This window comes from Phacochoerus africanus, chromosome 2, assembly GCF_016906955.1.
Source record: "Phacochoerus africanus isolate WHEZ1 chromosome 2, ROS_Pafr_v1, whole genome shotgun sequence".
Lineage (NCBI taxonomy): Eukaryota > Metazoa > Chordata > Mammalia > Artiodactyla > Suidae > Phacochoerus > Phacochoerus africanus.
Genome location: NC_062545.1, coordinates 109050117 through 109066962, shown reverse-complemented (window position 1 = coordinate 109066962; position 16846 = coordinate 109050117). Strand labels below are relative to the sequence as shown.

Here is a 16846-nt window from a genome sequence, read left to right as displayed (position 1 = left end):
GTAGGTCACAGACATGGCTCAGATCTGGCATTACTGTGGCTGTGGTGTAGGCCAGCAGCTGTAGCGCCAACTCAACCCCTAACCTGGGAATCTCAATATGCCTCGAGTGTGGCACTAAAAAGAAAAAAAAAAAAAGAGTTGACTTTACTCCTTGTTGAAAATCAAAAATGTAGATTAAATACTGCTGAAATGACAACAAAGTCAATGGGGACATATTATGTCAAAAATTTAATAGATGTACTTTTTGAAAGAACTTATCTTCAGTAATATATACATATACCACTTGTACCCACCCTTAGGGAAAGATACAATCTGCATGTGTTTGATATTATAAATAAAAATTTAATTTAAAACATCTTTTGTTATTCAAATAGAAGAAGCTATTTTTAACTATGGCTAAACAAAAAGTGAAAAGTGAGGTAATTCATCTTGACAATAATCCTCCCTTCCAACAGTGTCATCTTCTTTGAAAGTCAATGTAATTCCTTGTAAATAAGGCTTTTAACAAATTACAAGTATGTAGTTGGTTCTTGTCCATCTTCTTCCTAACTACTTAATGTACTATTGCACTGCAATAATTTTTTTCTTCTGCCTCTTCTTCGGTGGAAGTTTGAGAGTCTGAAATCTGCACTGGCTTGGTTGAACTGGGGAATTTTTCTGGTACCAGTGGTGCAAATATCCATTGTAGAAATCAGTAGCTGTCAGTGTTTTCTTGAGCATTACTGATCGAACACCAATCCAGCCATCCTAAAGGGCAAAAGATAATGAACAGGCAGTGCTGGCAAAACTGGTGGTAAATTTCAGTTTATAAAACTTTTATCATAGGATAAAAAAAAGCAAACCAACAAATCTTTACTAAATGCCTGGCTGCAAAGAGCACTAAATGACATATATGATTCTTTGACTCTGAAAGTTTATTACCAAAGAGTGATAACAAATGTATACACTTATTTAAACCAAAGAGGAGCACAATGAAAAGGCATGTTATATCTCTGTGGTACTTTACAGTTTTCAGAATGTGTCCATGTATCTTCTGGTCATCAAAATATAACCCTTTAACAAGTAGGCAGATCCAATATTATCCTCAGAGGAAACATATTTCAGAGGAGAAAACTGATGCCCAGAAAGCGTGAGTGATTTGTTTGAGGGGAACATAACTGGTGGATTCAAATTCGCATATTGAGACAACCCATTTCTTCTATGAGAGCAAACTGCAGATTTGCAATGTAGATGTATACAGACCCAGAAATATGCACCCAATGCTCTTCCAGGATAAGGTAAAGAGCGATGAAGAGAGGCTGCTGTAGAAGTTGTATATTTACAGCTTGTGTAGATCAGATCAATCTATCACACATTTAAAGTACTCTTTCTTAAGCATGAAACATCACACATTAATACCACATGAAGGGAAACTCTCAGGGAGTGGGAGGAACAGTGGAACACTTCTCAGGATAATGCCACTGTCTTATAAAACAATAATGGTTCCAAAGTCATTTTAAACTGTTAAGAAATCTCTCTAACCACTGTTGAACAGTAAGAGCAAGTAGGATACGTGCACTGTTGAAGTTCAGCTAGATACGCTGATAGGACTGTCTTTGTGATAGCCATAGTAAGAAGATGACTTGTTAATTATATTGTATTACTGAGAATATACAGGTTCTTTTAAGAAAGAACTAAAGTTAGTGAATCTTCTTTCATTGTCTGAGTAATAACATGTTGGCAAAACTTCATCACTTAAAATTATACTAGAAAGTCTACTATTTCCTTCTTTTTCTTTTTTTTTTGTCTTTTGTCTTTTTAGGGCTGCACCCATGGCACATGGAAGATCCCAGGCTAGGGGTCTAATTGGAGCTACAGCTGCTGGCCTACACCACAGCCACAGCCACAGCAACGTCAGATCCGAGCTGCGCCTGTGACCTACACCAAAGCTCACGGCAACACCAGATCCTTAATCCACTGAGAGGGGCCAGGGATCGAACCAGAAACCTCATGGTTCCTAGTCAGATTCATTCCGCTGTGCCACGTCAGGAACTCCAAGATTCTACTATTTCTTGAGAAAATTAAACTCTCCATTGGCTCAATTGGATGGATATGCACTTGAGTAAAGTCCCAATTAAAAATGACAAATGAAGAGTTCAGTGGTTAACGAACCCAACTAGCATCCATGAGGACTCAGGTTTGATCCCTGGCCTTGTCAGTGGGTTAAGGATCTGGCATTGCCATGAGCTGTAGTGTAGGTCGCAGACGCAGCTCAGATCCCAAGTTGCTGTGGCTCTGGCGTAGGCTGGAGGCTACAGCTCTGATTCGACCCCTAGCCTGGGAAACTCCATATGCAGCCAGTGTGGCTCAAAAAGCCAAATGGCCAAAAAAAAAAAAAAAAGAAAGAAAGAAAAGACAAATGATACAAACTATAAATTCACTAAAAAAAGTGTGATAATTTGAAACTAAAAGAAAATGTACCTTACAACAAACCAGCAGTATTTGTGACTTTTTGTGGTATATTACTGATCCTGGAATAACAGCCTGCTCTGTTAATTTTGAATCTAAAAAATGAAGGGAAAAGGGGGGATAAGAGAGAGAATAAATAATTATGCAACTTCATGGTGCTTCTTAAAAATCAAAAAACATTCTGGAAGATAGTACTAATACCGGAGAAGACACATTCACTGATGTCCTGACCTTGCAATCTGAAACTTAGGACAGAGCCATGATGCTGTGTATATCTTGAACCCAAAGGGATCAATGCACACAAGAAGCCATGAGCTATGAGTCTTTTACCCGTTGTCCCAGAGATCAACCTAAAATGTTGAATCTAGAAGTGTTGACCCTTTGGGGGAAATGACTACTGGTGGAGAGATATACAAGAGGCTTAGGATCTAAGCTGAATCTTCCATCTATGACCAAGCAAGTCTCAATTCCTCAGGAACTCTGACACCCTCTGAACTATACCAGCTCCCTCTGTGGCTCACACTTCTCAGTCCACCAGGATGGGAGGGCACTGATAGGCCTCTAAAGGACAAGTGTCATGAAATACTACATCCCGGCCCAGGATTCTTACTAAGCTGCCCAGAGATTTTCATTATGATATTCACCAGAACAAAATCAACCAAGTCATTCTGCACTCCCTGAAAACCTTAACACAGGAAACCACAGAACTCCGTATGGGACAGTAACACTGCTCTGCCCGCTTCCCTTGTTCTTATGATGATTAGAAGAGAAAATACACGTGAATGGACACTGCAAAGATAAGACTATAAATGAATGTAAAATATTACCATTCTTGAACTGAAACAAACAAACTGTTTAGTAAATGGTAAACAGACACATTTTCAAATGGACCACAGTGAAAACATTTTCCACAAGAGCTATTCAAAATAAGTACCAGTGAGAAGTAAACTATTAACTTCCACCAAATCCAGAAGTTTAATGGTATTATTCATCCAGAGGGTCTGCAAAGGGATCTGCAAAAAAAATTAAACAAGGTATGATAAAGAAATAACCCTCAAACACTCAACCCCAAACTCTTTTCACTACCATTTCACATTAATCTGGTCTGACTTCTCTCCCAATTACAGAGGAATTGGGAACTCAATCTCTAAACCTTGTGAAATAGAATATAACATGACCCTCAGTCTCCAGGATTTATAAGATCTTAAAATTAAACACTATTTTAAAATCAACATTAATATCTTTATTAATATTTTTGGTTAAAAATGTATGTTCATTATTTTTTAAAAATGCAAGCATTACAACAACTATGCTTTAAAAAATTAGAAAGTGAAACTATTCTGTATTCCCATCCCCAGGGGTACCCACTGTTAATATTTTGATATGTATATCCTTATATTTTTTATACAAATATAATTATTGCCAAAAATCTAGGACATACTGTTTGACAAAGAACTTTTTACTTAACCATAAACCATGGACAAATTTTCATCAGTACACACTCATTTCACTCTTTTTATCTGCTGCACAGTATTCCCTTCTGTGAAATGTACCATAATATATGCAACCAATTACTTTATGATGGGTATTTCATATTATAAAATTATAAAAATGTTTTAAATGTGATAATAAATAGCTTGGTAGATATATCTTTGAGGACTTTCATTTATTTTTTTTTTTAATGGCCGTATCTGTGTCATATGGAAGTTCCAGGGCCAGGGGTTGAATTAGAGCTGCAGTCGAGGCCTATGCCACAGCCACAGCAATACCAGATCTGAGGTGCATCTGCGACCTACACTGCAGCTTGTGGCAACACTGGATCCTTAACCCACTGAGCAAGGCAAGGGACTGAACCCACATCCTCCAGAGACGTCAGGTCCTTAACCTGCTGAGTCACAATGAGAACTCCCAAGGACTTTTATATTTCTGGAGAATAGTTGTTATTTTAAGTTCAATACCCAGATTAAAGAGCATCAATATCTTGGAGTTCCCTGGTAGCCTAGTGGTTAAGGACTCAGCATGGTCACCGCTGTGATTCAGGTTACGGCTGTGGCTTCAGTTCAGTCCCTGTCTCGAGAAATTCTGAGAGCCAAAAGTGTAGCCAAAAAATCCCCAAAACAAAACAAAGAACATCAACATTTTACTGTTAAACTGCCTTGATGAGAGAAAAAAAATGGCAATCTATTGCTATGTATTATTAGTCAGCCCAAGGAGCAGTCCATATATTATTTGCACATCCAAGTTATTTCTCAGACCTATTTATGTCCTTTGTCCATTAAAAAACAATAAAAACAGGAGTTTCTGCCATGGCACAGTGGGTTAAAAATCCAACTGCAGCAGGTGGGGTAGCTGCAGAGGTGTGGGTTTGATCTCTGGCCCGGCACAGTGGGTTAAAGGATTCAGCTCAGGGTGCAGCTGCAACTTGGATTCAATTCCTGGCCTGCAGCTTCCATATGCTATGGGATAGCCACAAAGAGAAAAAAAAAAAATGAAGAGTTCATCTCATTAATTGGCAAGTGTCTTTTACATTTTTAGGAAATTAGCACTTTAACTACTGGATATATTATGAATATTTTTCCAGTTTGTTGACTTTTAATCTTGGGTACAATAATTTTTTCCATGAAGAAGCTTTGTACTTTCATGGACTAATATTTATCAGTTTTTTTCCCTTATAACTTCACTGGTTCATGTCATGCTTTAAAAGGCCTACCCATCCTCTAAGATTATCAAATATTATAAAATTATTCAATGTGCTTTTTCCTAGCTCTTTGCAGTTTCATTTTTTTACATTTAAATCCGTGATCCATGTAGAATTTATTTTGATTTTAAAAGGTGGGAACTCTGAGGGCTTCCTCTTTTAATAGCTAACAAATTATCCCAACACTACTTACTGGATAATCCATCTTGCCCTTCCTGCCAATGAGAAATGCCTCCATTATCACACTTTGATATAGTCTAACATAAATTCACAGACACCAAGAAATAAGTTCTCTCAAACATCTAAAGCAAACTGATTTTCAGACTGTAGTTCAGTCCTCTGGTTCATGGATGAGTAAAGCAAGGCCCAGCGAAATGCAGCTGTTTCCCCAAGTTTAGACATAGCTAGTTAGTGGCAGAGCCAAGGACCGGAATCTATGTTTTCTCATTCTCAGCTCTGTGCTCTTTTTCATATACCCTCTAAAGAGGGCATTTAATTTTTAGAACGGTTAGATTGTTTTAAAGTTTTGAACATTAAATCAGAGCATTAAATAAATTTGAAGAAAAGTTCACAGGTGTTTGTAACTTTATATATGTCATATTTTGGTACAATATCCTCTTCTATAATTTGCTATTTCTTTCACCTTCTTCCAATAAAATGATTGGAAATGATTTTCATTTATGTTAAGTTTTTTCTTTCAAAGAACCCAAAATATTTTTGAAACATGCTTATGGACTGAAAAACATTTATATTTACTAAGAGCTATAAACATGAAAAGTATACAATCAGAATATACAGTTTTTTTTTCTTTTTAGCCCATACCCATGGCATATGGAAGTTCCTGAGCCAAGGACTGAAGCTGAGCTATAACCCACAGCTGCAGCAATGCCAGATCTTAGCCCACTGCACCAGACCAGGGATCAAAGTGGCACTTCCACAGAGACAGGCCGGGTCATTAACCCACTGCGCCACAGCGGGAACTCCCTAGAATATACAGTTCTTATTCTTGAAGAGGTAAAGCTCCTCCTCATCTTATCATCAAACCATTGCAGAAATGCAAGGGATAGTTAAGAATATAGTCATCTCTGTGTTCATCAACATTACTGTCAAAATCACATGTTGGCATGGATTTAAAGTCAGAGTCTATCTCCTTTGATCTTGACAGTTGTGGAACTGGTCATTAATCTCATTTTAAAGGTAAAAAAGCAAAAGATCAGAGAAGGTAAGGGTCTTGCTCTTGATTAATAAATGGCAGTTCTAGGAATCAAATCTCACCTTCTGGAGTTCCCTGGTGGCCTAACAGTTAAGGATCCAGCACTGTAACTGCTGTGGCTTAGGTTTGATCCCAGGCCCAGGAACATGCACATGCCGTGGGGGCAGCCAAAAAATAAATGAATGAATGAATGAATGAGTGAATAAAGATAAAGAATTAAAAAAAAAAAATCTCACCTTCTGACTCCAAGATAAGCACGCTTTCTGTTATAGTACAAGAATTTCTCAGTGGACAGGAAAGGTGAATTGCAGAAGATAAGAGTTATCGTGTAGCAATGTTTCTCTGTGTTTAATTTTCTGGAGAAATGTCAAACTGTTTTCCAAGATAGCTGCACCAGAAGTTCTGACTAGTATCCACAAGGATGCGGGTTCAATCCCTGGCCTCGTTCAGTGGGTTAAAGATCCAGCATTGCCACAAGATGTAGCATAGGTCACAGATGCAGCTTGGATCTTGGTGTAGCCGTGGCTGTGGTGTAGGTTGGAGACTGAAGCTCTGATTTGACCCCAGCCTGGGAACTTCCATGTGCTGCATGTGCAGCACCGCCCCCCCCCCCAACACCCCCGCAAAATGGAGCTACATCATTTCACATTTCCACCAATTTGAATGAGGGTTTCAAATTCTCCATATCCCTGTCAACACTTGCTAGTGTCGTGTTTTTTAAATTGTAGCGATCCTAGTGTGAAGTGGTATCTCAGTATAGCTTTGACTTGCATTGCTCTAATGACTAATGAAACTGATTACCTTTTCATGTGCTTAGTGGCCATTTATATATTTTCTTAGGATAAATGTCTACTTTAATCCTTTGCTGATTTTCTAATCATGTTACTTATCTTTCTGCTACAGTTGTCAGAGTTGTTTATATATTCTGGATACTAGACCCTCATTTCCAAATATATATATATATTTTTTTGTCTTTTTTTTTAGGGCCGCATCTGCAGCATATGGAGGTTCCCAGGCTAGGGGTCTAATTGGAGCTACAGCTGCCGACCTATACCACAGCCACAGCAACGACAGATCCAGGCCTCATCTGCAACCTACACCACAGCTCATGGCAACACCGGATGCTTAACCCACTGAGCAAGGCCAGGGATTGAACCTGCAGCCTCATGGTTTCTAGTCAGATTCGTTTCCACTGCACCACAACAGGAACTCTCAAACATTTTTTTATTCTGCAGTTTATCTTTTCATTTTCTTGATAGTGTTCTTTGAAACTCAACAGTTTTTGACTTAAAAGTCCAATTTCTCTATTTTTAGTTTGTTGCTTAGGCTTTGGGCATTATATGTAAGAACCAATGCCTACTTCAAGTTCATGAAGATTTATCCCTATTTAAAAAAATTTTTTAATGGCTGCACCCACAGCATACGGAAGTTCCCAGGCCAGGGACTGAATCCAAGCCACAGTTTTGACCTGAGCTGAGCTGTGGCAATGCCAGATTCTTTAACCCACTGCACTGAGTGGGGACTCCAATATATCCCTATATTTTCTTCCAAGAGTTTTCATAGTTTTAGTTCTTACATTTAGGTTTCTGATTTTTTTCTGATTGTGGACATACGGTTGTCCAAGCACCATGTAGTAAAAGGACTATTTTTTCCCCCCATCAAATTAAATTGGCACTCTTATCAAAAATCAAGTGACCATAAAGTAAAGGTGTATTTCTGCACTCTGAATTCTATCCCACTGAGTTATACTTTTTGTCATTATCATATTGTCTTGATTACTATATCTTTGTAGTAAGTTTTGAAATCAAGAACTATGAGCCCTCCAACTTTGTGCTTCTTTTTCAAGATTTTGACTATTTCTGGACCTCATGGGATTCCATATGAATTTTAAGATAAGCTTGTCAATTTCTGCAAAGACAAAAACTAGGTTTCTTTTTCTTTTTTTTTTTTTTTTCGCTTTTTAAGGCCATACCCAAAGCATATGGAAGTTCCCAGGCTAGGGGTCGAATTAAACTACGGCTGCTGTCTTATGCCACAGCCACAGCATCTTGGGATCCAAGCCACATCTGCAATCTACACCACAGCTCACAGCAACGTTAGATCCCCAACCCACTGAGTGAGGCCAGGGATCAAACCCGCATCCTCTTGGATACTAGCTGGATTCGTTTCTGCTGCACCACAATGGGAACTTCTCAACTAGGTTTTTTTATAGGAATTGTGCAGATCAATTTTGGGAATAGTGCCATCTTAATACTAAGTCTTCTAATCCATGAACGCAGAGGTCTTTCCATTTACTTAGCTTTCCTTTACTGTTTAGTAGCTCTTATAGTTTTTTTTGGGGGGATTCTTTATAATTTTCTCTATATAAGATTGTGTTACCTGCAGAGACAGTTTTACATTGTTCCTTTTTCTTACGTAATTCCCCTGGCTGTAACCTCCAGTGCAGTGTTAAATAGACATGGTGAAACTGGACATCTTTGTCTTATTTCTGATCTTAGAGGGAAAGCTTTTGCCGTTAAATATGTTAGTATTGATTTTTTTTTAATAGATGTTCTTAGTAGGTTGAGGAAGTCCCCCTCTGTTCTTAGTTTGTTGAACATTTTTATCATGAAAAGGTATTGGATATTTCAAATGCTTTTTCTGCATTTACTGAGATAATTATGTGGCTTTTATCCTTTATTCTATTAGTGTGGTGTATTACATGGATTGATTTTTTTATGTTGAACCAATTTGCATTCCTGGGCTACATCACACTTGGTCATGGTGTATAATCCTTTTCTATATGTTGTTTGATTCAGCTTGCTAATTCTGTTACGGATTTTTGCCTCTATATTAATAGGGGTTACTGATCTGTAGTTTTCTTTTCTTATAGAGTCTTTATCCGATTTAGCCTACTTGAGTTTTATAGTAGCTACAAACATTCCCTCTGCTTGGAATGCTCTTTTCCTGATCTTGGCATGACTTGCTTCTTTTTTCTTTCAGAGTTAAGCTTAAATGTCAGTTCAGAGAGGCCTTCTCCATCCAGATATCCAGTCTAAAATAACCTCCAGTTAGCCTATCAAAAATTTTCTGATTTTAATTTGAATGAAAGAGCTTATCATACTACCTGATATTTTTCTTATTTAGTTGCTTATTTGTTTCCATCTTCCCACATCACTTCTATCTCTAATACCTAGAACAACACCTGACACATAATAGGCTTTCAAAAAATATTTTAATGAGTGAATGAATAATAACAGATATAATTTAATGAGTACCAGCTCTGTATCAGATACCAAACTAGAGGCTTTATACACTTTATATCATTTTTTAATGAACTAATTTTAATTTTCTAATTTTCAATTGAACTAACCAAAGCCCAGAGGTTAAATAACTTCTCTAAAAGCTAGGAAGTAGTAGAGAGAAGATGGAATCCAGGTCGTCTGGAGCTAAAGTCTGTATTCCTTTCCCTATGCAATTCTGTTGCAGTGAGAAAATTACAGCATTTGAAGTCAGGCAGAAAAAACCCGATTCACACTAACTAGCAATGCGGCCTTGAACAACATTCAATAACCACTCACTGGGTATCTACTTTAACCCTAACTCTAATACCAACCCTAGAGTTCCTGTCGTAGCTCAGAGGTTAGTGAACCTGACTAGCATCCATGAAGACTCGGGTTCAATCCCTGGCCTCGGTCAGTGGGTTAAGGATCTGGCATTGCCATGAGCTGTGGTGTAGGTTGCAGATGTGGCTCGGATCCGGCATTGCTGTGGCTGTGGTGCAGGCTGGCAGCTACAGTCCCAACTGAACCTCTAGCCTGCGAACCTCCATATGCTGCAGGTGTGGTCCTCAAAGACAAAAAAAAAAGAATACCAATCCTAACTTAAGATGGCATAATACCCACAACCTAATGTGACCCTCACTGAAGAACCTTGCATGCTATGGATATTCAACGGCAGTTCTCTATTTTGTCCAACAAAAGTGGTCCATTAAAAACCCCACAGAGTTCAAACAACACAAGACATTGTCAAAATGAAGGGGAAAAAATCCAATAAATTTGTCAAAGAACTGAGAATTTAATTTGGATATTTTAACAAGTAGTTACAACTCCAGTTTGTATGCCATATGTATAAATCAAGGATTTAAGAATTCAATTGTAATAAGTTGGCCAAAGGCAAAAAGAGATACAGAAAAAAGCATTGGATTTGGAGTTAGATTTAGGTGCATTACTTCGTAACTGGACATCTAAAGTTAGTCACTTATTTTCATTCCTCTCATCTATCAGCTGCGATAATAAAACTTGCTTATGGGAAATAGCAAAATATATATTTGAAAATACTTTGTGAATTCAAAGACCCCTATAAAAACTTAAAGTTGAAAGAATATATTTTAAATGAATGTCAGATATACAAAAGAATTGAAAGCAGGAACTCAAACAGACATTTGCACATCCATATTCATAGCAGCATTATTCACAACAGCCAAAAGGTGGAAACAACCCAAACATCCATCCACAGACAAATGGATAAACAAAATGTGGTATATACATACAATGGAAAATTATTCAGCCTAAAAAAATAATGACATTCTGATACAGGATAGTACATGAATGTAACTTAAAAACATATGCCAAGGGAGACAAGCCAGGCACAAAAGGATAAACATTAGGTGATTCCACTTATATTAGGTACCTAGAACAAGCAAATTCAGGAGCCAAAAAGTAGAAGAGTCGTTACCAGGGACTTTTTGGAAGGGGGAATGGGAAACAGTTATTTAATGGATAAGGATTTTCAATCTGAGATGATGAATGTTTGGAGATAGACACTGGCAATAGTTGAACAACATCAATGTACTTAATGGCACTGAACTGTAGACTTAATAATGGTTAAAATGGTAAATTTTAAGTTATACATATTTTACCATAATAAAAGAGTAGATATTTAAAAAAAAATAAATTTCAAGATCCTTAGGTTTTGTTTATGGGATTTATTTCTAAATAAAAATATTTCAAAAGTAAATCATACAAACATATACAACTAGGTAATCAAACTGCAATTTGATTTCAAACTTACTATATTTCCAATGGCACGATAAAGTCTGAATATTTGCTCTGAAGTTTGTTCCTCCCATTTGACACAGCTGGTAGCAGCAGAAATCTTAGGGGCTACAAGATAAAGCCAATAGCAGGAATGAATATCAGGTTCAATGACCATAAAATAACTACTGATAATGAATGATACAAGAGAATTCATTATATTAATTTCTCAACTCTTATATGTTTTTAATTTTCCATAATACAAAGTAAAAATACATACATTAATAATAAATAAAAGTACTAGAAGAAAACAGGTGAATTTCTTTATAACACAGGAGTATAAAAAGTCCTTCAAAATCCAGAAGCAATTAAAGAATGACAAATGTGACTACATAAAAATAAACTCTTGAGGAGTTCCCTTCATGGCTCAGCGGTTAACAAACCCAACTGGCATCCATGAGGACGTGGGTTTGATCTCTGGCCTTGGTCAGTGGGTTAAGGATCCAGCATTGCCATGAGCTGTGGTGTAAGTCACAGACGTGGTTCAGATCCCGAGTTGCTATCACTGTGGTATAGACCGGCAGCTGTAGCTTGTTTTAGACCCCTAGCCTAGGAATTTCCATATGCTGCGGGTATGGCCCTAAAAAGACAAAAAAAAAAAAAAAAAAAAACCTCTTATAAGACAAAAAGAAATGCCATAAATCAAGCCAAAAAACAAATGATAAATGAGGTATTTGCAATTCATACCACAGTAATTTATATCCATTTATATATATTCCATATGAGATACATCTATATTATAAATATAAGTATATACAATTAGTACACACATACATAAAATATATTTATGAGGCTGAATCACTGCCCACTGTGCTGAGAAGGCACTTGTAATATATATTTATATTATATTTAGGGGTACTGTATATCTATTATACAGATTTATTTCTATCTATTACACAAAGTATGCCTAAAAAACAGAAGAAAAAGATCAAAAACCAGATAGGAAAATGGGCAAAAGATATAATAAACTCTTCTCAACCTCACTCAAGGAGCAATGTAAATTAAAATTATTCCAAGACACAATTTCTTATCTATTACAGTAGGAGGTAACATATGCATAAAGTTACCCATAGTGGCACTATTTGAAACAGCATAAGATTACAACCAATCCAAATATCCACCATAAGAGATCTATTGAATAAGTTATGATTTACTCACATAATTAGAACTATGCCACCATAAAAAGAAATAGGAAAATCTCTTCCAATTGATAGGACATGATCACTGGGATATACATTAAACAAAAAAAAAAAAAAAAAAAGGAAGATGCAGAAACCAGCTATAATGGAAAAAATAAAAATCATTATAAAATAAAGAAAGATGCAGAAGAGTGTATATTTTATGCCACATTTTGTGGAAGAAAAAAGGAAAATCAGTTTTAATATATGTGTTTTTGCTTATCTTGATAAAAGGAAACAACTGAAAGGCTAAATCACAAACTAGTAACTCTAGAGGGAGGGATACAGAATTGAAGGAGATAGGGATGGGATGGAAGTAAGACTTCTCTGTGTACCTTTTCAAATAGTTTTAACCTTTGCATCATGTAAATGTTTTGCATATTCAAAAATAAGATTTAATTTTAAAGGGGAAAAAAAGCAACCCTGAAAATTAAAAAAAAAAAACAACTGAAGTAAATAAACTTAACTGTATATCAAACTAGGTAACAAAACCACATGGAAAAAATAATTATCTCCAATAAGTTTTTTTTTTTTTCTTTTTAGGGCTGTGCCTGCGGCATGTAGAAGTTCCCAGGCTAGGGGTCAAATCATAACTGCAGATGCGGTGCCACAGCCACAGCAATGCCAGATCCAAGCCATGGCTGCAACCTAGACCACAGCTCATGGCAGCGCCAGATCCTTTAACCCACTGAGGCCAGGGATCAAACCTGCATCCTCATGGATACTAGTCAGGTTTTAACCCACTGAGCCACAATGGGAACGCCTCTAGTAAGTTTTGAACACAGTACTCTGACTATATACCCTTAGTAAGATATATTTTAAGGGAAAAAAAACGGCAGAAAAATCTTAACTCTTACTTAATGGTTATACTTTTTGTAGAATATTGATGTTGTGATTCTGAAATCATCTTTGCACTGCAAATAGAAAAGTTTAGTATTGATTTTAAAAAGACTTTCCATGTAAGAGAAAAATACCAGAAAAATATGAACTCAAACATTTTTTAAAAACATAACACCCAGGCTTGTCCACTGACATTTCATCGCCAGACGCTTTGTTGTATCAGGTGGTTTATAAATGCCACCTGCCCCCAACTCGAATGAACAAGGGAGAGATGGCTGATTCCAACATGGGACAGAGGATTTACCGGGTAAGCCTGGGACATGCTGTAACAGAAAATAAGGAAGCACTCACACACTAGTTGGGGGTGGGGGCATGTCAAAAGGATGCATGAGCCAACTTTAAGAGGCTCCCACTGGCTAAATTTGGGACCACGTGGGCAGCACAAAGCATTATGAATGAAATTAACTATAAAACAAGGTAAAAATCCACAGGTCAAATGATAATAAATAAAACCCTCATTTGCCACCATAATTGAAGGTGATTATGGCACCAACTCCTTATTTTAAAAATTTATAATTGGAGAAGCAGGATCATGATGGCAGAGGAGTAAGATGTGGTGTTCACCTTCTCCCACAAACACATCAAAAAAAAAAAAAACTACATGTAGAACAATTCATACAAAACATCTACTAAACGCTGCCAGAAGAACTTAAACCTCCAAAAAGGGCAAGAAACCCTCCACATAACCGGGTAGAACAAAGGGGAAAAAAGAGAGAGAGAGTGAGAAGAGAATAGGGAAAAAAAAAAAAAAAAGGAATCAGGACAGGACCAGCACTCCTGAGAGGAAGCTGTGAAAGAGGAAAGGAATCTGCACCCTGGGAGGCCACCTAACTGACAGGGAAATCAGCCAAGACAGAGAGGGAACGTCAAAGCCCCAGAGAAAGGCACAGCAGCTGGACTGAGGAGGGCAAAGCAGAGAGAGCTGCACAGACCGTCTGTACCACCATCCCAGAAACCACAGCCTGAGATACTTGGGAGGGGACTGGGCACTGAGACCCAGGCTCCAGAGGTCAGTTCTGGGGACAGGACTAGTGTTGGCCGTGTGGAGACAGCCTGAGGGTCTAGGGAGTGGTGCACCACAGGCTGGGGAGCAGAGTATCACAGCTGTGAGGGAGGAGCCCCGAGCCCACAAGAGAAGCAAAGCGCCATTGTTGGGAAGGGGGAGACAAGGAGGAGTGGGACTACCATAGGAATATCTTTCTCTACACATGTGTAGGGCTCTTAGGCAGCAGGGTGCATCTTGCACAGGCTACGGAGGCAAACCACTGCAGCCATCTCAGACTCCAGAGTTGGGCATGGCCTGACACTACCAGGAATCCTGATCAGGTACCACCTGCGGCCCCAGAAACCTCAGGGGACACCACAGAGGAAGGCAGTGCAACCCAGCGCCACGCCCTATTGCTCTCACTCCCCTGGGAATGCACACATCCTGCTGTTGCCACTGCCAAAGACTCTGGGCACCACCTACACATGCCTGAGGGTCATTTCCCAGCACCCTGAAACCAGGAGCAACCTGTGCCAACTCCCCACAAGTTCTTGCCACTGTCAAGGCACCAGCAGCCAGGAACTGGCTACAGGCCCTGCCCATTGCCTCCATCTTCCAGGAAGCACATGAAGGCTGTATACCAGCACAACCACTATCAAGCGGATAACAGCCTGTACATAAACCAAGCATTCAAACCAGAAGCAGCTTTCATGTCAAAAAAAAAAAAAAGTAAGCCCTCACAAACTACCCAGGGGTGCTCTCACACATAAACAGCCCTCCAAGACTAAAGTAGTTGTTTTCCCTAAACTCACAGAACAAGAAAAATATAAGCAAAATGAAGAAGCTCAGGAATCATTCCCAGGAAAATAGCCCTGAAGCAACAAACAATGAAACAGATCTCTACATTCTAACAGATACGGAGTTCAAAAAGGTGAGAGTGAGAATTCTGAAGGAATTAAGAGTGGATATGAAGGCACTAAGAGCGAATATGAACAGTAATGTAGATTACTTTAGAAAGGAACTAGAAAATATAAGGAGTCAAGAAAAATTAGAAAATTCACATGCAGACTCAAGCTGAGTTAAAGGCACTGAAGAGCAAAATGAATAATGCAGAGGACTTAACAGAGACTTGGAAGATAGAATAATGCAAATCACCCAATCAGGAGAGCAGACAGAAAACCAAATGAAAAAACATGAAAGCAATATAAGTTATATATAGGATAACATATAGCAGGCTAATCTATGCATAATAGGGATTCCAGAAGGAGAAGAAAAAGAATAGGGGATTGAAAATATATTTGAAGAAATTATGGCTGAAAACTTTCCAAATCTAAAGGAAACAGATATTCAGATACAGGAAGCACAGAGGACCCCAAACAAGACGAACCCAAACAGGCACACACCAAGACATATTATAATAAACATGGCACAAGTTAAAGTGAGGATTCTAAAGGCAGTGAGAGAAAAACTAAGAGTTAGTTATAAGGGAACCCTTATAAGACTATCAGCTGGTTTCTTTACAGAAACACTACAGGCCAGAAGAGAGTGTCATGACATATCCAAAGTTCTAAAAGGGAAAAATTCCCAACCTAGAATACTCTACCCAGCAAGAATATCATTTAAAATAGAAGGAGAAATAAAGAATTTCTCCAACAAACAAAAACCAAAAGAATACAGCAATACTTAAACCTATTCTAAAAGAAATACTGAAAGGTCTCCCAGGAAAGAAGTAAGAAGATATAGGATGGAGGACATCACAATTGGAAAGCAATCACTTAAATAAGCCAGTAGTGTACAGACTTAAAAGATAAAAAAAAATCTATCTGTAAAAGTGACAATAAACACAAGGAACAGCAAAGGGATACACATGAAGATGTAAAAAAAGGAAATCACAATCATAAAATGTGAGGAAGGAAAGAAAAAATCCTGGGTTTTTTTTTCCAGAATATATTAGAGCCTATATGACTATCAGGCTGAAGCCCAAGCAGGTATAGGAAGGGGTTAACGTACTTGAAAAACAGGGCAACCACAAATCAAAGCCAAACAATACATTCACCAAAAATAAAAAGAAGAGGACACAGCATAAAATAAAAGGAAATCATCCAACCAAAACAGAAAGGAACAAAGGAGAAACAGAATCAAGTGGAAAACAAGGTTTAAAATGGCAATAAATACACATTTATCAAAATTACCTTAAATGTAAACAGATTGAATGCTCCAATCAAAAGACACAAAAGGCACAATGGAGTAAAAAAAAACAAAAACAAAAACCCAAGAGCCTACATATACTGCCTACAAGAGACTCACCTTAGGGCAAAGGACACATATAAATTGAAAGTGAGGGGATGG

The 16846-nt window shown here is 37.8% G+C and overlaps 1 protein-coding gene across 2 annotated transcripts in view; it reads right to left on the bottom strand.

Annotated features, from left to right (window-relative positions):
• Positions 1-215: 215 nt before the first annotated feature.
• Positions 216-16846, bottom strand: part of MTFMT (mitochondrial methionyl-tRNA formyltransferase) — a 29442-nt gene continuing 12811 nt past the window's right edge. The window contains exons 6-9 of one of the 2 annotated variants that reach the window (XM_047765642.1): positions 11412-11503; positions 3383-3461; positions 2461-2543; positions 216-747 (exon numbers count right to left, since the gene is read on the bottom strand). In XM_047765642.1, coding sequence (XP_047621598.1) covers positions 562-747; positions 2461-2543; positions 3383-3461; positions 11412-11503 — 440 coding nt within the window. In that variant the 3' untranslated portion in view covers positions 216-561. The remainder of the gene's footprint in view (positions 748-2460; positions 2544-3382; positions 3462-11411; positions 11504-16846) is intronic. The other variant, XM_047765650.1, reaches the window with a different exon arrangement.